At 53.7% G+C, this 22592-nt stretch overlaps 1 protein-coding gene and 1 long non-coding RNA gene across 2 annotated transcripts; one reads left to right on the top strand and one right to left on the bottom strand.

The window, feature by feature from the left end:
- Nucleotides 1–1715: 1715 nt before the first annotated feature.
- On the bottom strand, nucleotides 1716–6828 carry LOC147578349 (uncharacterized). The gene is made up of 2 exons (XR_015255102.1): nucleotides 4200–6828; nucleotides 1716–2176 (listed from the first exon to the last, which is right to left on the bottom strand). It is a non-coding gene; the product is annotated as an uncharacterized LOC147578349 (long non-coding RNA).
- On the top strand, nucleotides 3804–19631 carry ADAMTSL4 (ADAMTS like 4). The gene is made up of 19 exons (XM_086718111.1): nucleotides 3804–3920; nucleotides 6379–6483; nucleotides 6670–6727; nucleotides 7007–7359; nucleotides 7574–8249; nucleotides 8498–8600; nucleotides 9317–9453; nucleotides 9816–10020; nucleotides 10253–10425; nucleotides 10579–10690; nucleotides 10794–10979; nucleotides 11175–11304; nucleotides 11646–11850; nucleotides 12195–12371; nucleotides 12661–12867; nucleotides 12980–13159; nucleotides 13432–13576; nucleotides 13729–14843; nucleotides 19474–19631. Exons 2-18 carry the CDS (start codon nucleotides 6464–6466, stop codon nucleotides 13863–13865), a joined length of 3204 nt encoding a protein of 1067 aa, XP_086574237.1. The 5' UTR covers nucleotides 3804–3920; nucleotides 6379–6463; the 3' UTR covers nucleotides 13866–14843; nucleotides 19474–19631.
- The last annotated feature ends 2961 nt before the right edge of the window (nucleotides 19632–22592 follow it).

Consider the following 22592-nt stretch of genomic DNA (forward strand, 5'->3'; position numbering starts at 1 on the left):
CAATAAGCTGTTGTCATAACTTGTGGGAAGTGAGCTCACTGGGCCAATGCAAAGCCTAATGGTCAGAAGAATGGCATCAGTGAAAGAAAACAGTGTGAACCAATGTGACAGGACATTGGGAATCAACAGCTGGAGATCAGCCTGGTGTGTAGCGACTGGGAAAAGAGTGGTTCTTCTGGAACAAAGGAGTTGAGCAAACCATGATTCGGAGAGGCAGAAAGGCAAACACCAGGCTTTCTGAAAATGGTTGCTATTGCCACAAACCAAAAGGCACAGTTTTTCATATTAGTTCCTGGGCCCACCTGTACACACTGGTATGAGCATCAGCATTATCTAGGATAGGGACAGTGTCTCACAGGAAACAGTAGTTAAAAATGTTACTTAATTCAACACAAAACTCCCTTAACATACTACCAGAAAAAAAAAAAATGACAATACAAACTAAATGTCTCAAAAATTTCACTTGCACACATTATATAGATAATAGCTTCTACCTGTGAGATCTGGGGCCAAGTACTGCATTTCTCTTTGTGTCTTTGTTTCCAAATCTGTTAAGCTGAGGACTGTGCACAGAGTAAGCACTTGTATAGCTGTAAGTAAGCAAGTACAGCTGTAAGTATAGCTGTAAGTAAGTAAGCACTGCTGAGTCCAGAGTAATGTTAGCTATATTATTATCAGGCCACTGTGTTAAGTTCAAAGTCAGACAAATTCTCAGCTCGTCCTCCTCTTCATCTTCTACCTGTCCTGTCTTCAGAGATACTTTTGGGTGAACATCTCCTGATTATATAGCCTTTGAAAAATGCTTCCTTTTATCCTCAAGACAGTGTCTGCAAATTTAAGCTGGTACTTCACAAATTGCCGAGGCATAGGAAATTCTTTCCTTTATACAACATTTTCAGACCACCAGGTCACAGGAAGTGACAATGATAAATCTTATGAGTTCTTTCATCCACAGCCACTTCTTAATGGAAGGGACTATTTCTGACCTTCAGTTCATGGCAGTTACAAATGTCAAAGGCAGATCTTTTCCCTCCTCCCAGGCTCCTTCCCCTTCTGCTGTGCTCAGTGGCACCCTCCTGTTTGGCAGCTTGCCTCCTCCTAAATAAATGAATGCTGATGGGATGTCACTCAGGGTCACTGAAAGGTCCCCTGACCTAAAATATCTTCCTTTGGCCCTGTGAACTGGGCGTTTCATCACCTGCATTGTACTCTGAGGTCTGGGCAAAGGGGCTTCCCCTCCAAACCCAGGGCTATAAATATGCCTCTGGGTTAGGGCTGTCTGTTACCAACAGTCCCTAGATAAACCAGCCCTCCTGGGACAGCAGCATTAACCCATTAGCTTCGAAAGCTCTTTAGGGACACAAGACCAACACTGAGGATGGTTTTGTTTGGTTTAACGTTTATTTATTTATTTGTGTGTGTGTGTGTGAGAGAAAGAGAGAGAGCGAGTGCACAAGCGCCAGTGGGGGAATGGCAGAGAGAGAGAGAGAGGGAGGCCCAGAATCCAAAGTGGCTCTGAGCTGTCAGTGCAAAGCCCCACGCTGGGCTGGATGCTGTACCCACAAACTGTGAGGTCATAAGTCAAGCCAAAGTCAGACATTTAACCAACTGAGCCACCCAGGCGCCCCAATGCCAGGGATGTTTTAAGGAGAGGCACAAACTTGAGGCTTGTAGACAAATCTGATCAATAGGTTTTGTGGAGTGTACTTACTGCCTTTTTTTTTTTTTTAAGTTTATTTATTTATTTTGAGAGAGACAGCATGAGTGGGGTAGGGGCAGAAAGAGAGGGAGAGAGAGAATCCCAAGCAGGCTCCGCTCAGCACAGAGCCTGATGAGGGGCTCAAACTCACGAAACTGTGAGATCATGACCTGAGCCAAGACCAAGAGTCAGACCCACTGAGCCACCCAGGCACCTCGGGTATACTTACTGTCTTGAGATTGTTTTTTAGTCACTTGTCAATATTTTAAAACCGGATACAACTTCTGAAAACACAAAAACAGAAGCTCTAGCAACATTGTCCTGAATCCCCACAAAATCACAGAGGCCTCTGGTCCCCAGCCAGCTTACCTACCTGCCCGTAGGCCTCTGGGCTTAGGTGGAAAAGTTGGGAGAGCAGGCCTGGGCATCTGGGACTCATTTGTCTGTTCTAGAACATTCCAATTCAAATATTTAACCCTACAAATACAAGAAAAGCACAAAGTATGAAAAAATATAGATGATACAAAGTAGCTTAAATAGTCCTTGTCTGGAAAGAACTTAAGGATTTATTGAAAAAACAAAACATACATGTTGAACTCCAAATAAGGAAACAGTTCTTAACATTTAAAAAAAAATTTTTTTTAATGTTTATTTATTTTTGAGAGAGAGACAGAGTGTGAGTGGGGCAGGAGCAGAGGGAGAGGGAGACACAAAATTAGAAGCAGGCTCCAGGCTCCGAGCTGTCAGCACATAGCCTGACGCGGGGCGGAACTCAAGAACCGCGAGATCATGACCCGAGCTGAAGTCGGACGCTCACCGCCAGGGCCACCCAGGCGCCCCAATTCTTAACATTTTAAAAGCTTTTAGATTTTCACTTCCCTCATCTCTTCCAGATTAACATTGGCTTCTGTTGAGTTCAGTGCTTACTTCCCGGTGGTTGGCTGTGTCCAACTAGCCCCAACTCCCTGAGGCCACAGACTGCCCTCTGTGTCGGCACCAAGAAAAAACAGGTGCTCAAGAAACATGAGGTGGGAGCGCCTGAGACCCCGTGATTTTGTGGTGACACAGGACAATGTTGCTAGAGCTTTTATTTCTATGTTTTTGTTTTTCAAGAGAAGTTATGAAACATCTGGTTTTAAAATATTGACAAGTCAATGGAAAAAAAAAAAAAAAAAAGCTTTAAAATAGTGGGTAGACCTAACAATACATGGCTGTGGTTCATGAGTAGATAGCAAATAAAATGTTTAAACTAATAGTGACCACTTAAGTACTCTATGTCAGACATTTTGTATATGTTATTTATTTACGCCAATAACATAGATAACGCTTCTGGGTACAAATTCAAACACTATATAAGCATATAGAGCAAAACAGCGAAAGCCTATTTTTCCCCTCCTTAGGTGTGGCTCACTCCGCGTTTGGGGTGCATTCCTCCAGATACGGATGGACAGACACATCTCCGGGCCTATCATATATATCAGATCAGCCCCATTTGACCGGTGGGGAAACTGCGGCCAAGACCACAGAGCCGCACGTCCTGGAGCTGAGATTCAAACCCAGATCCCCTGACACCTGAGTCAGCGCATTCCTTCTGCTACGCCCCCGTGTGTAAAATGTTGCGGATGAAGAAACCGAGGCTCACAGAGGGCCAGGAGCTCTCCCAGCCACACAGGGCACGGCCCAATCTGGGACAGGCAGGAGGGCTGCATGGAGGAGAGGGCAGGGACGGCCGACGGCTCACCGCGCCGCAGCGCGCAGCCCCCACCCGCACGGGGCTCGCCCACCGCGCTCTAGGGCAGCTCCCCCCGCCCCGGTGCAGGGAAGGTCCGGCGGCCGGGGTCCCGAGGCCCCCCCGCCAAGCCCAGCGCGCGGCCCCCCAGGACGGGGCCCGGAGTGACGGCTGCCTCCGGGGCGGGCAGGGACGGCCCGGATTTCGCCTGAGCCGTCGGCGGCCGCCAGCACACAGGGGGAGTCAGCGCCCGCGCCCCGGGTGGGTGGCCTGTACGCGCGGGGGGCGGGAGGCCGCCGAGGGGCGCGGGCTGGGCGCGTGGCGGGCGGGGCGCCGGCGGGCGGGGGCGGGCGCGGGGGCGGAGCCGCGGCCAGAGGCTGCAGTGTCCCGAGCCAGGCTCAGGGGCCGCAGTGGCCGCCGCGGAGCGAGGCTGCCTCCAGGGAGCGTCCGGGCGCAGAAGGGTTAACGGGCCGCTGGGGCCGCGCGGAGCAGGTACAGACCTCCCCCTCCCCCGCCCCGGCCGCCCTCTCTCCCCGGGTCCCGTTAGAGCCCCCGCCGCGCTCGCCAGCGCCCGCCCCCGCGCCCCGTGCCCCGCGGTCGCGCCCCAGCCGCGACCCCAGCCCCAGCTCTGTAGCCTCGGAAGATCTTCCAGTCCCTGGGGTCGAATTTCTGGGGAGGGCGTTCTGATCCTGTGGAACCCTGGCCCCATCACCCGGGCGGAAAATCAGCCAAAATTCCTACTAAGTCACGGAGCGAAGTTGGAAAACATACCCAGGACCTCCCCGCACGCGCTGGCGTCCCCTGCTCTCCTCCTCCAGGAGGGGTGTTCCTGGACGGTGTGTGCCCCTGCCACCCCCTCCAGTTCTGGAGATGGGGCTGGGGACCCTGGGAGGGATGCCGACGGGTGCCCCTGATCCAGCTCAGCCTGATGATTAGAAAGGAAGGACACCTGTTGGAATGGTCGTCCAGGACCCAGGAGAGGCTGGCACAGTGAGGACAGAGTTCTGACCCAGGCTAGGGAGTCTCCAGACAGCCCTGAAACATGCTGTTCCACCCCCTGCAGCAGTGACCCATTTCCCAGAAGTGGGTCCCTCTGGGGGTGAAGGGTGTGGCCCTTCCCAGGTCTCCCCTTCTTGATCCTCACTGGCCAGTGTGGAGGTGTGGCCAGGAGGAGCCCAGGTTTGTCCAGACCAGTCTCCAGCCTGGCACCAGGGTGACCACTGCTGACCTCTCCTTTCCTCACCCTGGGCAGAGAGACACACCAGATGAGGAACGTGCAAAGGAGGAGAAGCACAAATGTGTGTCTGTTTCTGCAGCGGAGGGGGTGTCGGCCCCCTGCCCAGCTGTGCAGGGGGTGGGGTAGGACTTTTCCAGAGAGGGAGCCAGGCCTGGCCAGGGCTCCAGGAGTTCACGTCACCCCCACCCCCACCCCTCACTTCTCCAGGGAACTGCCGAAGCCAAACCCAGCTCAGGATGGGATTATGTGTACTGGGTAGACCCATAGAGACAGCAAGATACAGACCCTGGGGGGAGCAGAGAGAAGCAGAGGCTGGGAGGGAGTGGAAAGGGTGGGTGCCCAGCAGCAGAGAAGGGCAGACAGTGATCACACCCCCATCTCTCCTCTTCAGCATCAAGGCACAGAGTCAGGCAGAGAGCTGAAGGCTTGGGTGGACCATTGGCCCTTCTCTGGAGCCCCTACGCCCCCATCAGGGTGGAGCTGGTGACCTCAGTGGCCAGCCCAGCGGAGGGGGGGGGGGGGGAAAGCAGCCATCAGCAACCCCTTACCAACCCCAAGCAGCTGAGGTGACCCTGTGCACTTAGGCTCGTCCTCCGCAAACCTTCCCTTACATTTCCACGTCTTGGGGTCTCAGGGAGGGGAGTGGGGCTGAATGTTGCTACCCCCAAGCACATTCCTGCCCTCCCCTCTGCCATTTTCCTGCCCCTGAGCTGGCCCACCTCAGCATTAGCTCCTTGGATTCCTCTCCCGGGTGCCTTTCAGATCCAACAGAAACATTTTTTTTTTTTCCTGGAAAGCAGAACTAAGAGCGGGTTGAGGAGTGGGGGTGGGGAGGGCTCGTGGGAGGGAGCTAGGGGCTGGAGGGGTGGGGCAGCTGTGGCTTTGAGACCAGGGGAGGTTTCGGAGCTCCACCTCCCTGCTAATGGAAGCTAGACTTGAGGAAGGACTTCCTGGCTCCTCAGAGTGCGAGGTGTGTGACTGGGGAGCAATGGCCCCTCTGGCTGCATCCCTCCTGCCCGGGGGGGCCCCCCTGCCCATCAAGGTCGCACCTGAAATGAGCCTTCGTTACAGGGAGGGGTCCCCTTACATCGCAAGGGGAAAATCACCTGCTTCTCTACAGATTAAACCATTGGCCCACTTAGTTTATCCCTGGGCTAGAAAGTGTTTGAGGCAGAGATGTGCCTGGGGCTCCAGAAGGAGCTTAGTTTTAAAGGGAAGAAAATGCTGGGAGGCAGGTAGGATATGGAAAGCCCAGAGCGGCCTCCTGTCACCTCCTCAGAGCCGGCATCTGGCATGTCCTCGCCCAGACCTCCCTCCTCAACCGTCTGGGACCCCTGGGAGGGCGGGAGGTGGGACCAGAAGAAAATCATCTTAGGGGAGATGTGCGCGCCTGTGTGGCCTGTGTGGCCTGAGCTGGCCTGGAAACAGCCCCTGGTTGGGATGGGGGAGGGGCTGAGGAGTTCCTGCAGGCTGAGGGGAGGGGACTGGGCCACAGTCGGGAGGCCGAGGTCAGACCCCCACCCTCCAGTCTCGGCAGGCGGGAAGGGGCAGCATTCCTTCCCGCTCTCACCCTTAGTGTCAGAAAAGGGTGGGACGCCCCCCCCCCCCCCCCGCCCGAACCTCCATCCTCATTCGATGTCCTGAGGAGCCATCCCTGCCAACCCCAGCTCTCTGGAGACTGGAGAGGTGACCACCGGGCTTCTGTCCCCGCAGAGCGCGCCCCCTGGACGCTCAGATGCCGGAGTAGCGTGTTTACTTCCGGTCCCCTCTCCCGGCCTGGGGCTTCAAGGGAGGAGCGATGGAGAAGTGGGCGGGCAGGTAAGCTGTGGGGCTGCCGGCTGCGGGGGCGGCTCTGCTCCTGAAAGTGACGGATAGGCCACTACTGGGCGGGGCGGGGGCAAGTGATGAGTGACTTCTGCTTTCTGAGAAGCTGGCATCAGGATGCGGGGAGCCTGCTGGGGGTGGGGGTGGGGTGTTGTGACACCTCCTCTGGCCGGTTTGCAGGTCCCAGTTGTGCCTGATGCTGCTTCTGTCCCTCCCTGAGCTCTGCCTGGATCAGGAGGTAAGCCAGGCACCAGAGGCTGGGACCCTGCCCCCTTCCTATCTTCCACCCCACTCCTACAGGCCTTGGAGTGATGGCCCCTTTCGCATTTGCCCTCCCAGCCTCCCTCCCACCCCCCAGCTCACTAACTCTTTGCCAAATAACATCAAGTCTCACCTGTGCTACCGAATGTGCCCTCAGGCCAGTAACAACAGCCCCAGCCCTCAGGCACTGGAGTGGATACTCTGCACAGTTACGCGAAAATCCTTCTAATTTTGTCTGACCTTTTTGTCCACATAGGTGTTGTCTGGACACTCTATTCAGACACCCCCTGAGGAGGGCCAGGGCCCTGAGGGCATCTGGGGTCCTTGGGACCAGTGGGCCTCTTGCTCCCAGCCCTGTGGAGTTGGGGTGCAGCGCAGGAGTCGGACCTGTCAGCTCCCTACAGCTCAACACCAGGGCCTGCCCTTCCCACCCCGGCCCCCAAGACACCCAGAAGCTCTGCTCCCCCAGGGTCAGGGCTCCAGACCCCAGACTTCCCGAGAAACCCTCCCCCTGTACAGGCCACAGCCTCGGGGAAGAGGTGGCCCCTTTCGAGGTCCTGCTTCCCAGTTAGGGAGAGCAGAGACCCAGGAGATTCCAGCAGCTCGGAGGTGAGGCTGGGATCCAGGGAAGGGTGGGACTTGGGTCAGGGGCGGGGCTTGGGACTGAGGGACCGGGAGTAAAGGATGCGTGGCAGCGGGAGGCTTATCTTTGGCGCTCAAAGTAGACGCCGGGAGGAGGGGGGGGCGGGGGCCGGCCGGGGAAGAGGCTGGGTTGGACGGAGCTGGCCCGAGCTGTGACCGCGTGTCTGCTACACCTTCTCAGATCCCGAGTTCGAGACCCCATCAAGCCGGGAATGTTTGGTTACGGGAAAGTGCCCTTTGCTTTGCCACTCCATCGGAACCGCAGGCACCCCCGGAGGCTGCGCAGATCCGAGCTCCCCCACACCTCAGTTCTTTCATCCCTGACTCCAAGAACACAGCCATCTTCCACAAACCACACAGCTCAAGCTCAGCTCCCTCCTACAGAACCGTCTTCCCGCCCCCTGTCCCCCCCAGCAGAGCCCGGAAGCCCCCATGCTGCTCAGACAGAGGGGCCTTCTAGAACCAGGCCTGCCCCCACACGGCCCCACCCCAGAGCCTCTGGCACAGACATCCTCTTGTCCATCCCCTCCCCAGGGGACAGTAGCTCTTTCCACATGCCCCCTCAGCCAAGAATGCCAAATTCCCAGGGTCGGGCCAGTCTCCAGGTGCCAGACAGGCACCCTAATCCTTTCCTTTCTGCCCCTCGGGGCAGAGGTCACCAGAGCCAGGAGCAATGGAGTCCTGGGGGGAATCTTCAAGGGTCCCTCATGGAGCCTGCCCCTCACTACCCAGATGGCTGGTTGCCTCTGCTGAGTGCTGGTCCCCACTCCAGTTCCCTCTGGAGCCTCTTTGCTCCCAGTAGCCCTGTCCCAAGATGTTCTGGGGAGAGTGAGCAGCTGAGAGCCTGCAGCCAAGTGGTGAGTTCTTCCTCAGACCATCCCCTCCCCAGACTTGCAATTCTGCTCCCCTGACCCTGAGTCTGGGGCCTCTGCTTGTCAGATCGGGACCTGAGGGAGAAGGGCCTTGGCATCTGACCTCCTCAGGGTAGGGGCCTCGGAGCTCTTCCACAGACCCGACCTTCCCTCCCACACCCCCAGATCCAGCCCTGACCCACACCCCCATTTTCCTCCCCAGCTTTGACTCCTCTGTATCCCCCCCACCTCAGCCCTGCCCCCCTGAGCATCCAGACCCCCGGGCCCTGCAGTGTTCAGCCTTTGACTCCCAGGAGTTCATGGGCCAGCTGTACCAATGGGAGCCCTTCACAGAAGGTGAGGTTTGTAGCCCCCCCTGGGGAAGCTGAACTGGCTTAAGACTGGGGGATGGCAGGAAGAGGGAGACACCCAGCCCCTCTAGATCTCCTCTGGAGGCCCTTGTATTTCCCTTTTGTGAAATATTTTCTTTTATTTCCCAGGGCCAGGGCCAGGGTGAAGAGACAGCACAGGCACAGAAAGGGGAGTGGGTTTCCAGACAGGACGCAGCTGTCAGATGACGATGGGATCATCAGCAGAGGGATCGGGCTGGGAGGGGGAGTGTCCAGAGGCACCTTCTGGCTGGCCTCCTCTGGGAAGTCCATCCCAGGAGGTGGGGTCGACATGAGAGGGGCACAGTCAGGGAGACAGCAGGGCGTGGTGCACCGTGGGCCCTGCCTGCTGTAGACCACCTGTTCCCAAGTTCCCATCCACTTGATTTTAGGCCTGTGTCGGCTTGATGCCAAGAAACCCCTTTGTGAGCTCGCGTGATCATAGGTTTCAAGTATCTCCTCTCTCACGATTCACAGCCTCTTCACTGGTCTCCGTGACCTCAACTGATCTGACTCAACTTTTGTGTGACCCTCAAAGGAACCTTTGAGAAAATACAATTGTCATATTCCCTTCATCCTAGTGACGTAGTCAACCTCAGGATGCCCTATAGCTAATTGGGGACCTTTGCCAGCTGGCCTCTCGCCAGGGACCTCAGCTAACCACCCTTCTACCCTGTTTCTTAGTTCAGGGCTCCCAACGCTGTGAGTTGAACTGCCGTCCTCGTGGCTTCCGCTTCTATGTCCGTCATACCGAAAAGGTCCAGGATGGGACCCTGTGTCAGCCTGGAGCCCTAGACATCTGTGTGGCCGGACGCTGTCTGGTGAGGGAGGATGGTGTGTCTGTGTGTGTGCACACGCATGCACACACACACATAGGCATGCACACACAGTCTCCTTAGTCATCATCACAGAAACAAAATCCTAGGCTGAGATTGCACAGAGGAAAGTTCTTCCCTGCCCAGCTGGAAGTGAGAACAGAACCAGGAGGTGAACTGTAGGAAGGACCCCCTCAGGCATATACACACTTCAGTGGAGGCTGGCTGGGGCTGGTGGGCTGGCAGAGAAACACATTCTCACTTGCAGTAAAGATCAAGGTGCAGGGCAAGCTGGAGAGTCCGAAGAGGATGAGGCTGGGGTGCTGTGGTATCTCGTCTCAAGCGGCCCCTGCCTCACTCTCCCCCAGAGCCCCGGCTGTGATGGGATCCTCGGCTCTGGCAGGCGTCCAGATGGCTGTGGGGTCTGTGGGGGTGATGATTCCACCTGCCGCCTCATCTCAGGAAACCTCACTGACTGGGGGGGCCCTCTGGGCTATCAGAAGATCCTGTCGATTCCTGCTGGAGCCTCCCAGCTCCAGATCGCCCAGCTCCGGCCCAGCTCCAACTACCTTGGTGAGTTCTCTGGATTTCCTGAGTCTTGGGTCTCCATTCCATTCCTGGTCTCCTGGTTCAGCCCTCTACACCTGCTCTGAACACAGCAAATGGGCCAAGCAGAGAGAAGTCGGGGCCTCCTTGCCCTGTGGAGAGAGCGAGAGAACGGGGGCATCTGGGGCTCTGCATGGCTTAGGGAGTGCTAGGAGAAGGACATCACGACTGATCTGGTGTCCTGATCTCCAATCTCCAGCCCTTCGAGGCCCTGGGGGCCAGTCCATCATCAATGGAAACTGGGCTGTGGATCCCCCTGGGTCCTACACGGCCAGTGGGACTGTCTTCCTGTACAACCGTCCTTCTCGAGAGGAGGGCAAGGGGGAGAGTCTGTCAGCCAAAGGGCCCACTACCCAGCCTGTGGATGTCTACGTGAGCTTGGGGCCCAGGAAGCTGGACTGCTGGGGGGTGGTGGGAGGCTTTCCCTCTGAGGGCAAAGCTGTGGGTCTCAAGATGGAGGGAAGGCGAGTGGTATGCCCTTCTTGCTTCCCCAGACAATTCATTACCTTCTCTTTCTCTTCCCAGGTGATCTTTCAGGAGGAAAACCCAGGCATTTTTTATCAGTATGTTATCTCTTCACCTCCTCCAGATCTTGAGAGCACCACCCCAGAGCCCCACCTCCCCCACCTCCAGCAGGGTAAGACTCTGCTCCCCAGACCTGGGAGGCAGGGAGGGACTGAAAGGGGAGTCTGGAGGCAGTGGGGTGCATTTGATTCGTCTGCTCCACTGTCCTTGCATAGAGATTTTGAGGGTAGAGCCCCCACCCGCTTTGGCGCCCCGCCCTGCGCGGACCCCAGGCACTCTCCAGCGTCAGGTGCGGATCCCCCAGATGCGCGCTCCACCCCATCCCAGGACTCCCCTGGGGTCTCCGACTGGATACTGGAAACGAGTGGGACACTCGGAGTGCTCAGCATCCTGTGGGAAAGGTGAGACTTTGTGTACCAGCCTGGATTCCGGGCACCCGCAGCCCAGATCCCTGACTTGGCACGCCTGATCCCACACTCAGGAGTGTGGGTCCACACCTTGACTCTGTGCCAAGTCAGATTCCAGTGCCTGGGGCCCCACTGACGCTGGGCTCTGAGCCAGACTGCCTCCCCTGGTTTCCTTCTCATCCCTTTCAGGTGTTTGGCGCCCCATTTTCCTCTGCATTTCTCGTGAGTCAGGGGAGGAACTGGATGAACACAGCTGTGCCATGGGAGCCAGGCCCCCAGACCCCCTGGAGCCCTGCCACGGTCCCCCGTGCCCTCCATAGTGAGTATGACCCCCAGGGAGGGCTAGGGTCCTAAAGCACAGCAGCCGTCCCTGCTCAGGATCCCACCTGCATTCTGGGCCCAGTACCCAAGGTCTCCTGGCTGCAGACAGACAGCATGTCAGTAGAAAGGTTTACATTCCCCAGACAGCAAGAAAACCCCGGCAGCCTGAGCCCCACAAGGGAACTCAGATTCCAGGTTCTGAAGATGCTCCTTCTCTGCAGGGCCTCCCCACCCCAAGCCCATCATCCCTTGCCCCACATATGGCAGCCCCACGCATCTCTGTGTCTCTGTTTTCTTCCTCTGCGTCTCTGCCTCTCCCCTGCCCCACCACGCCCACAGCTGGGAGGCTGGCGAATGGACATCCTGCAGCCGCTCCTGTGGCCCTGGCACCCAGCACCGTCAGCTGCGCTGCCGGCAGGAGTTTGGGGGGGGTGGCTCCTCCGTGCCTCCGGAGCGCTGCGGACATCTCCCCCGGCCCAATGTCACCCAGCCCTGTCAGCTACGCCTCTGTGGCCATTGGGAGGTTCGTTCCCCCTGGAGCCAGGTGAGTGGGACTGGGTCAGGAGGCTGCCAGAATGGGAAGGACCCTAGATGAAAGGCACCAGTGAGTTAGAGCAGTGGTTTTTCCATTTTTTTTTTTTTTAATCAGCAGAAGCTTTTTGACTGACAAGATCTCTTGTGAGACCCCCATCTATAAAGGAGATAAGACACGGAACCAGGGGTTCCAGCCCAGAGCCACCTGCTCAGCCTGCCCCTCAGCGCATAAAGCCATGTAACTGCCCAGTTAGGGACAAAAGGCAGGTCCTGGTTCCCAGGCCACAGACCTGGAGCTGGAGGCTAGGGAGGAAGCCTGGGGGTCCAGGCTCTGGGATGCTCTCTTACCCTCAGTGCTCTGTGCGGTGTGGGCGTGGCCAGAGGAGTCGGCAAGTTCGCTGTGTGGGAAACAATGGTGATGAAGTGAGCGAGAGGGAGTGTGCATCAGGCCCTCCACGGCCCTCCAGCAGAGAGGCCTGTGACATGGGGCCCTGTACTACAGCCTGGTTCCACAGCGACTGGAGCTCCAAGGTGGGCCCTACACCCCTTATCCAAGCCCCACGTCCCTGGTGCCCCACACCCAGGACCCTTCTTTCCAACACATGTCAGTATGCATAGTACACGTCAGTAGCCCTACTGTGTGCTAGATGCTGCTGATGCCAGAAACTCAGAGCTAGTGAGCAAAGCTCACATTAGGGTCCTGGATTCCCAGCACAGGTTCCGCTTATCTGGCTGGTACCCTGGGCACTCCCTAACTCTGGGGATCCAGGACACACCACCCTCACCTCTCCTCCTCCCCTACCCATCACCTTCTCAACAGTGCTCAGCCGAGTGTGGCACAGGAATCCAGCGAAGGTCTGTGGTTTGCCTGGGGAGCGGGGAGGCCCATGGGGCGGGCCAGGAGGAATCAGGAGCAGGGACCAGTGAGCAGAGCTGTGCGCCCGGAAGCCGTCCCCCTGACATGCGTGCCTGCAGCTTAGGACCCTGTGAGATGACTTGGTGCTGGTACACGGGGCCCTGGGCTGAGGTGAGCCAAGAGCCTGGGAGGGGGGTGCCCATTGGTGGGATTCCCTGTGGGCCGGTGGGAGTGATCCCTGTTCTTTCTGCCCCTTGCACACCCTCCCTTTCCTGTGTATCAGTGTTCCTCGGAGTGTGGCTCTGGCACACAGCGTAGAGACATAATTTGTGTGTCCAAACTGGGTACTGAGTTCAACGTGACTTCTCCCAGCAACTGTTCCCACCTGCCCAGGCCTCCTGCCCTGCAGCCCTGTCAGGGGCAGGACTGCCAGGACCGGTGGTTTTCCACGCCCTGGAGTCCGGTGAGTGCCTGGCTCCCTCACCCTGCTCTGCATGGACTTCCAGGGAAAGGGGGGCTCCTCTTATGGTATCCCCACTGCATCCCAGGATGAGGCCAGCTGCGATGGTTTACCATTGTCTTACTCCCTATAGACGTGGGGGACCCGTCCATGTGGGATTTCACAGTGTTCCAGGAGAGCCCCCACCCCCCATACTACTTTCAGGGAAGGTGGTGGGGTTCAGGAGGAGCCTAGGTCACAGCGAAGGTCTGATTTGATAGTCGGGGTCTCCCCAGTGTTCTCGCTCCTGCCAGGGGGGTGTGCAGACAAGGGAGGTCCAGTGCTTGACCGCCAACCAGACCCTCAGCGTCCGATGCCCTCCTCACCTGCGGCCATCCAGGAAACGACCCTGTAACAGCCAGCCCTGCAGCCAGCGCCCCGGTAAAGAGCCCCCTTTTCCCCCTAACCCCAATACACTGGACTTAACTGAAGTGTGGGGGAGATGAGAAAGGGCCAGTGGGAGTGGGCACTGCACCTCCAAACGGAAGGGTCTGGGTGACTGTCTTGTGCCCCCTGGCCTCCTCTGTCCCCAGATGATCAGTGCAAGGACAGCTCTCCACATTGCCCCCTGGTGGTACAGGCCCGTCTCTGCGTCTATCCCTACTACACAGCCACCTGTTGCCGCTCTTGCGCCCATGTCCTGGAGCGTTCTCCCCCAGAGCCCGCCTGAAATGAGTCCAAGAGACCCTCTCCTCATGGTTTCCACCATCAGTCACCCACCCATCAGCCCACTCTATATCCTCTGGCTCTCCAGCCTGCCCTAGTCTCATCAGGGATGTCCCCTAGGGTGGTTGTGGGCGGCAAGATAACCATCACGATGTGTGTGTGGCTGGGTCTGTGTGCGGTTGAGGGGATGTGTGCACATAGGCCCCACGTGTGTATCCGGGTCCGCGTGGATGTGTGTGCTCACACACATGTATTCTCAAAAAAAGAGGTTAAACTGAAGAGGAATGGGGAGGGACCATGCCTGTTTCCCTGAGACTTTTCTAGGCTGAGAGCTCCTTAGTAATCCAGACTGCCTGGCGACTGGCTTCTCCAACCCCAACTTTGTGCCCTGCACTTCAGTTCTCATGTTCAGGCCTCACATCTTCTAAACCACCCATTTGTCCTCCAACCCCTCCCCCCATACTTAGTCTCTCTATCCCTACCTTTCATAATCAGCTAGGGATGAGGGTCAGCCACTGCCAATCCTGCTTTGCCCCAGAAAGAGAGACTACCTCCCCAGAGCAGGGACCAGCTGGGCAGAAGATGGAAAAAAGAAAGGCTAGAACAAGACACCCTAGCCCCTGCTCCCGCTCCCCACCTCCTAAAATGATTCCCACCCAGAACTAATTTATTTTTTATTAAAGATGATTATGACAAATGAGAAAGAGGTTCTTTATTGTCCTAATGGGAACCCAGCGACTTGGGCCTAGACAAGCAGTGTGAGGTCAGAATGAGGGGTGGGAAGGGGAACAGCGCCTAGAGCCCAGGCGGAGAGTCTGGGCCCAGAAAGGCCAATGAGTGAGCCCCAATCATGGGAGAGGATCCTGGCCAACCTAGGCCCTGCAGGTTGGTCACTGGCCACTAGAGGTCACCGCTTCTCCCGCTTTAGGTAAAGAGTTGGAAGCTTGCTTCCAAGAGCTGAGGAGAAACTGCAGGGCCTATGGTGGGTTTCTCAGTAGGCCGAGTCTTTCTATAAAATCTCTTGGAATCTAGTAGCCCTGCTGTCAATGGCAGCTGGCTTTAAAGGGTTTTTTTGTTTTGTTTTGTTTTTCCTGTTCTCTTTTTTTTGGCCCTGCCTGCCTCCCCCGTCTTTTCTGCTATCAGTCATTTATTTCTCTATTAGGATCTTGGTTTATTATTGCTTTTGCTAGGGTAGGGGTAAATAAATTGATTTATGCCCCTCCCCCTTCCCTCAGCGGAAACGGCTGGAGGAGGAGGAGCCTGGCCTGGCTCTAGGGGTTGAGGGCGGGGTTGAGGGCGGGGTTGAGGGCGGAGCCAAGTCAGTACTGGATGTCCTGCCAAAGACACATTCTTCAGAGATGTATCACGCTTGTCTCCCTCCCTCCTTCGCCCTTGTCATCTCTCAAGGTAAATAGCTTGCTAGAGGTGGTGTGTGAGTGAGCAGCGTTTTACATATAATACAGATCCTTTCCCTGACCCCGGCAATTCTGAGGTCTGAGTGCAGGTCTCCACTTCCGGAAGCTACACTTCCAGGGGTCCCTGTGCCTAGGAGAGGAAGGGGGATGCAGTGCAACAGAAACAGATTCATCCGCATTAGAGGCCTCCCTCTTCCCATCCCTGTACCTCAAGTCTGGCCAAGTAAGACCGTTAATAAAGGCCTGCGGAAACAACTGAACTCTGCTGTTTCCTGAACACATCAAAATCTCATGAAGGATACCAGGACTTCTCTAGCAGCTCCCTGGTGTCATACTGCTGCCTTGGGACTTAGACTCTCCCTGGGTTGGAAGTGGCTGAGAAGGAAGACCTTGAGCAACTTCTTGGGAGGACAGTAGGTGAGGAAGGAGGCCAAGGGAGTGAGGGAAAGGAAAATGAAACTAGCCCAAAGGGAACGAGTGAGGAAAGAGGGTACAAGGCAAGCCCAATGTCAATGTCTCTGAAGACCCTGAGCCTCAAGAGGAGGTGTCAGACATGTTCCTCTCTGTAGTGAACCTGTGAGGGGATCAGAGATGGGGGGGACTAGGGAAGTGGGGCCTGAGCCAGCGGGTGGATACTGAGAGCTGAAGGCGGAGTCCTAACATGGAGGGAGGGGTGACAGTGAGTAGCAGGGGCCCTCCCAGCGATTCCTGGAAGCTGCAGCCTGGGCGGTGGCCCCAGCTCAGCTGACTTCCCTGAAGTTCCCTCCCTTTTAGGGCCTCTCAGGGCTGTTGCTGGGCAGGTTTGGAGTTTGGCCTGAGCCTGAGAACCAATCACAGGTGGGCAATGCAGCCACAGCCCTTCTTAGGGTTCCCCCAACTTCCGCACCTCCTTGCTCTTTCTGGTTGCCCCTGACCTCCCTCACAGCGACCAGCCTCTGACTTCTCAGGATATGGGCTTTTGTTTGGGGGTTTCCCCCTGTCCCCTTTCATTTTATTTTAGAGAGAAAGAGTGTGAGCTGGTGGGGAAAGAGAGAGAATCTCAAGCAGGCTCCATACTCAGCCCAGAGCCTGACACTGGGCTCGATCCCACGACCCTGAGAGCATGACCTGAGCCAAAACCAAGAGTCAGACCCTCTACCAAATAAGCCACCCAGGGGCTCCTCCCCTTTCATTTGAAAGCTAAGTAGGATTCAGTGCAGCCCCTAAGGATTTTTTCCTCGGGTCACTGAAGTAAGTATGGGGTCAACATGGAAGCTTTCAGGAAGGGGAATTTGACCCTGAGCAACCCTTTTTCCTGGTCCCATAGAGGGTAGTAGTGTGGCCAGACACCTCTCTGTTGACCTCTGAAACCCTCTAGAGGGACTTGGGATAGAGGAAGCTGCAAGCCAAGGCCAGAGAGATGTGGTAGAGGGGCCTCTAGGCTTGGTGCACTGGGGGGAATTTAGGGAAGGACTCAGAGGAACTGGACCCCTGAGGTGGGGGTGGGGTGGTTATAGGAACAATCTTGATACGCACAAGAGAGAGCAAGCGTGCAGAGGCCAGCCAGTGTCTTGCCGAGGGCTCCTCATTTCTCAGTGTGTGTGTGGCAGGGGGGAAGGAGGGGGTGAACTTATGAGGTCTCAGTTCAGTTAGGTCAGAATTCCTCTCCCCTCCCCCAACCTAGCTTCCCCAGGGTAACTACCCAACCCAATCAAGCTGCAGCCTTCATACTAAATTTATCTCCTAGACTTCCCCACCCCTCTGGGCCTCCTTGCAAGCAGGTGCTCACAGCTGCAGGGGTGAGTCTGTGGAGACCCATACTCCTCACCCCAGCAGCTTCAGTGCCTGCTAACTAGGAGTGAGACAGAGCACAGGGTCCACTGGCTGGCCTCCCAGCATGGCATGAGTGTCTCAGCCTTGAGGCTCCCTCTCTCAGGAGTCCTCGAGAGCAGAAATATGGTTGGAGGGTCTAGGCAGTGGGAGGGCGGAGGGATAGAGTGGGAACAACATGCCAGGAGAAACTCCCCTCCAAATTCTCTCCGACCAGATCCTCTTTAATGTCTCCCTCTCCCCTTCTGCCTAGTTTTACAGATAGAGACTTCATTTTAACTTAACATGCTCCCCCAGCAGAGTAAGCTGAATCAGGGAGAACTCCCCTCTCCTTGCACTACAGAGAATCAAACCAGAATCAAGAGATTGTAGTTTGGACGTGAGTGGTGGGGCTGGAGGTTCCCACATTCCTACCCTCCTCCCAACATCACTCAAAACCACCATCTCAGGTGCTGGGAGGCAGCTGGGTGGGAAAGTTAGAGCAGAGGGGGCATATTTGTCACAGGCAGGTGATGAAGAGGTGTTAGCTTGAAAGGGTGGGGGTTGGGGGGGGACTCTTCCACAGGAAGTAGAAAGCCTCAGGAAAGTACCTAAGTCTGAGTCGATTGAGAGCAATAAACAGGTTGCGTTAACTTCAAACTAGACAGCACAAGTCCTGACTCTGACTTTGGGCTCCTTGACCCCGGAGACTGGGGAAACTCTAGGAGGTGTTTCAAGGGTTGAGGTCTGAAGGTAGAATTTGAGGGAGGAATGTGCAAGAGTAGTCCAAAACAAGGTGTACATGGGCATGGCAGGCAGATCCTAGTGAAACAACCAGCCACATGAGCTGAAGGGGAGGTGCAGAAGGAAGCAGATGGACCAGAGCATTTTCTCAGGCAGCACCAGAGAGCTGCTGGAGTGGCCTGGGAAAGAACCTCAGTAGTTAGAGGAGGAATGGGTTCAACTTCAGGCTCTCAGGTTGGGGTTAGGATGTGCATGCCGTACTTTTCCGTGCCTTGCCTGTCTTTCCTCTCCACTATTACCAAGCTCTTCCAAAGCTGTTGTTCCTTAAAACTGAAAACAAGCCACCTCATTTCACACACACACACACACACACACACACACACACACACACACACACACCACACAACCTCATTTCGACATGAAGTTATTTCCCTATTTCTGTTTCTCTACTTTGCCTGATGAGGGATTTCTGAGAAATGAAGAAATGTCACCTCCCACAACCTCAGTCTGCAGTTTTGTTTTTTGTTTTCTGAGATGAAGAGAGGGTTAGAGGAAAGGAGTATACTGCTACGCATACAACATTAATTCAAAACTTGACCACATAAGAGAAATGCCCTTCCCAAAGCCCATCAGCCTGGGTGGGCCCACCTTGCCTTAGATCTGGGCTTTCAGGGTCTCAGGAAATAAACAAGCCATCCTCTGAGGAAATTTCAGTAACAAAGCAGCGAAACCTAATAGCTGCTCTTTACAGCAGCCCAGCTGTCCCTCCTGGCCACCATTCCCAACAAGGACAGACGGTGGGTAGGAACTGCTCCAGGAGTGGAGGTGTGAGGTGAGGGTGGGGATTCATGAAAGATCTGAGCACAGAAACCTCCAAGGCAAGGCTTCCCAGGTGAAACCCCTACCTCTCTCTGAAGTCTCAACACCTGAGAGACAGCTCAGCCAAGTAGGGGGGGACTCAAATGGGTAGCAAATTTTGTGAAACCAGCTCCCGTACTAGACAAGAAAATTAACCTTTTTTGGGGGGGGGGGGGGCACAGAACTGAAGACATTTCTTAATCAAAACAAAGTGGAAAAGTCATCTAATCCAGGATGAAACCTAACAGTTAAACATTCTTTTCCTTGTCTGCTTCCTTGGCTGGCTTTCCCAGCACACCTTGTCCCAGGCTAACTTGAATAAACACACACATGTGACCACATGAGGGCGGGAAGAAAACCAAGTGGGGGTGGTGAAATTCTGAATGGAATGCAGCCCCAGCTAGTTAGGGGGCCCAGGCTAAGACCTCTGGCACTGGCTGCGGATTTATACAGGCAGTGAAGCCAAAACAATGAGCTCATGGGCAAGAATGCAGCCTGTGGGGAAGACTGGGCAGTTAGAGCAAACTGGTTTTTTAACCAGGATGGGAATAGCTGTAATCAAGTCTCCCACGGGAACGGGATTAGGAAGAGTGGAGCCACCATTCAGTATCTTGGGGTCCCGTTAAATAGCTTTGGGAGGCTGTCCTTTATTAAAAGTCTGTTCTCTAGAGTGCACAGCACTCTTGGGTCTGACTTGGAAAAATTGGTTCCTTTGCCTGGTTGTGTGAACCTGGGTGGGTAAAGGACAGATGGCTGGCGAGGGAGTTACCCCAGGTGAGGTTCTGAAGACGACTTTATTCAAAACAGCTGGATTCAAAGCAGGTCTGCCGAAGCCAGCTCCTACACCAAGATCCAGGGACGGCTATAATCTGAGACCGAGTGTATTCAGGGCCACCACTGATGTGACGGGAAAACAATCAATGGGGTCTATCTTCTCTGCTTCCCAAATAAACACGATCCACCCAGCTGTGTGTCATTTACACCAAATTCAGACTTTTAAGACCAAAGACACATCTTTTTTTTTTTTTCCTCCACCAGGGATTTTCCATCTTTTTAAATGTTATTTATTTTTAGAGAGTGAGCACACACGAGAGCACATGCACAAGCCAGGGAGGTGCAGAGAGAGGGAGAATCCCAAGCAGGATCTGTGCTCAGCGTGGAGCCTGATGCAGGGCTCAATTCCAGGACTGTGAGTTCATGACCTGAGCTGAAATCAAGAGTTGGGCTGAGCCACCCAGGCTCCCCTTATTTTTATATAAGGCCACAAATGGAAGAAACTGAAGAGATACATTCAGTGGCTATGTATGATGAAGGGGAAGGCAGGCAGGGGAGGAAATGAGAAGAAAAAAAATGACCTAAACCTCCTCACCCTCCCCCTGCACTCCTGGAAGTTCTTTCCCAACTCCATGCTTCTGTGCATGTTTGTTTCCTACTCATTCTTTAAGGTTCAACCTCAAATGTTTCTTTTGAACCCTTGACCATCTGCTTCCAGAAGTGGTCACCCTGCTTTGTTCCACCCTTTATCTTAGAATATCTTTATCATAGCACTTCATGAAATGTACTCTAATTATTTTCATCCATAGTTATCACTCCTACTAGATTGTATGGTTTTGTGATACATTCAACTCTTCAGCCTGAGAACATTCTCTTATATAACTATACTACAATACACTCAAGAAATGTAACATGATACAGTACCATTTAACATACTGCCCATATTAACATTTCCCTAATTGTGCACACTAGAGCTTTTTTCACCAAGGGTCCAATCAAAGATCTACCATTAGTTGCCATGTGTCTTCCCACTGTTCCTTTTTTCTTAAGTAGGCTCCATGCCCAATGTGGGGCTTGAACTCACAACCCTGAGATTAAGAGTCGCATGCTCCACTGACTAAGCCAGGCAGACATCCTTTTCCCTAGTTTTTTTTTTTTTTCTGACAGAATTTGAGGGAAAGAATTATTCTCTTTATAATTCCAGCATCCAACAGTGCAAGGTAAATAGCAAGTAGTTCACTGACATGTAATGGATGAAGAGACTCAACAAACATCTGGCTGCCTAGAGCTCATTAAATGTCCCAGCTCATTGCACAGTTGAAACGTTCTTCCTAAACGGAAAGTAATCCTTGAACAGGAAATAGGAAGGCAAAGTGAGTTAAGAATACAGAGACCAATGGCAGAAGTAAGACCTGGAAATGGATGCTTGGAAGGGGTAAAATCTGGAGTAGCTTTCTTGGCCCTCACAGATTTCCCACCAGTTAAGAATTACTATTCTATTCAGGTAAAGAAAGGAACTGCAAAGGGAAACCAGGTATGCTGTGGGTACAAAAACCTGCCACAGGTACCCTTTTTACCTCACAAGAATTATTAGTAAAGAACACTGAATTCTCAGCTCACCTGGCTAACGTCAGTTGGTAGAGCATGGGACTCTTGATCTCAGGGTTGTGGGTTCGAGTCCCATGTTGGGTGTTGAGATTACTTCATCTTTTAAGTAGGCTCCACGCCCAACGTGGGACTTGAACTCATGACTCTGAGATCAAGAGTCGCATGTTCTATCAACTGAGCCAGGTAGGCGCCCCAAAAATAAAATCTTAAAAAAGAAAAAAAAAAACCCCACTGAATTCTTAGGTCTGTTTCATCTGCCTGGAGACAGATTCCCAACCCCTTCTTTCCACATACTTCACATAACTAAGATAACACTGTAACAACTCTGAAACCAAAGGTCTAAGTTTTCAAATCTGGAAACTGAGAAGCCTTTGAACAGTGTGGTAGGGTTCAGAAGACAAAGTTCTGTAATCATTGAACAAGTGGGGCCAAAAAGAGCTAGGGATAATTTAAGATAGATCATCTTGAACTCCAGGAATAAACCACCCATGCTCTGGGAATCTGGCTGGATCCATGCTACACACCAGTTGTACAAGTTACTTCACTTTAACTTTTGTAAAATCCACCAGCTGTCACAACTGCTTTAAAATTTTCTGAAAGGAAATTATATGAAGCAAGAGGTAGCTCTAAAGTCACAAAAACAGGAACTGAAAGACAAAGTCTTGGTTGTGTCAAATGAAGGGAAGTGTTGATTATTTTGACTCCCTCGGTGACTCATGTTACCTGGTTACCATTTGAGCCAAGTTTTTAAGGTGTTAAACTAAGGAACATGACCACAGAAATGGCTTCACATCACAATCTATCAATGGGAGCAATAGCACTGTGTACAACTTAGCTGGGGCCAAGATTTGGGCCCTTGGGTCCTAAGCTACCCTCCCCTCAATTTTCTGCTTAGGAGTGCATTAGTATGTAACCACTTTCTTTGTAAGGATAAAAAGTTGCATTCTTCTGGTAGTCAGGCTCCAGAAAAATAGGAGCTTCCAAGCAGAAATGTGCTTCTAAGTGCACAAAAGCACAGAATCCTGTTCATACAATTGGCATCCGGTGCTCAGGACTTTTAAAACCAATATGCAAACTTCATATTTGCACATTGCCATAGTGATTCAGCTCCCTTTCTTTCAAGGTAGTTGAAGACAAGATAGAGTTTCTGAAATTTAAGTGCTTACTCTCCACTTCCTTTTTGAGAGAGGAAAGGGGAAAAGTACTGAAACAGTACCAAGAATCTTATCAAAACTCTTAAACTGTGGATGTTAATTCTTCTAGCTCCTTCATCTGAAAAGGTTGAGATGGGGAGATACAGTAAATGCAGTAACGAAACAGCTTACCTCAAAATTACACCAGCACATGGTGACTAAAAGAAAAATCAGGATTTTTGATTCTCACTTAAAATGTAGAAGAATTACTCCAAAGTACCACAGTAATACATTTCAAAACCCAACACCCCTGATTTCAATGAAATGGTTACTTTGAAGGGAACTATCCTTTGCCCGAGAGCAAATTAGCTTTATGGGGCTTTTGCTGGTCAACTCACCTATACTTATTTG

Source organism: Puma concolor, chromosome C1 (assembly GCF_028749965.1).
Source record: "Puma concolor isolate L17-30 chromosome C1, mPumCon1.1.hap2, whole genome shotgun sequence".
NCBI lineage: Eukaryota > Metazoa > Chordata > Mammalia > Carnivora > Felidae > Puma > Puma concolor.

What these genes read in the sequence shown, in the direction of transcription:
- ADAMTSL4 (XM_086718111.1), top strand. Translation starts at nt 6,464, where the DNA reads ATGGAGAAGTGGGCGGGCAG. An exon ending in ATGGAGAAGTGGGCGGGCAG is followed by an intron (nt 6,484 to 6,669) that starts GTAAGCTGTGGG and finishes GCCGGTTTGCAG; the next exon opens with GTCCCAGTTGTGCCTGATGC. An exon ending in GCCCAGCTCCAACTACCTTG is followed by an intron (nt 10,021 to 10,252) that starts GTGAGTTCTCTG and finishes TCCAATCTCCAG; the next exon opens with CCCTTCGAGGCCCTGGGGGC.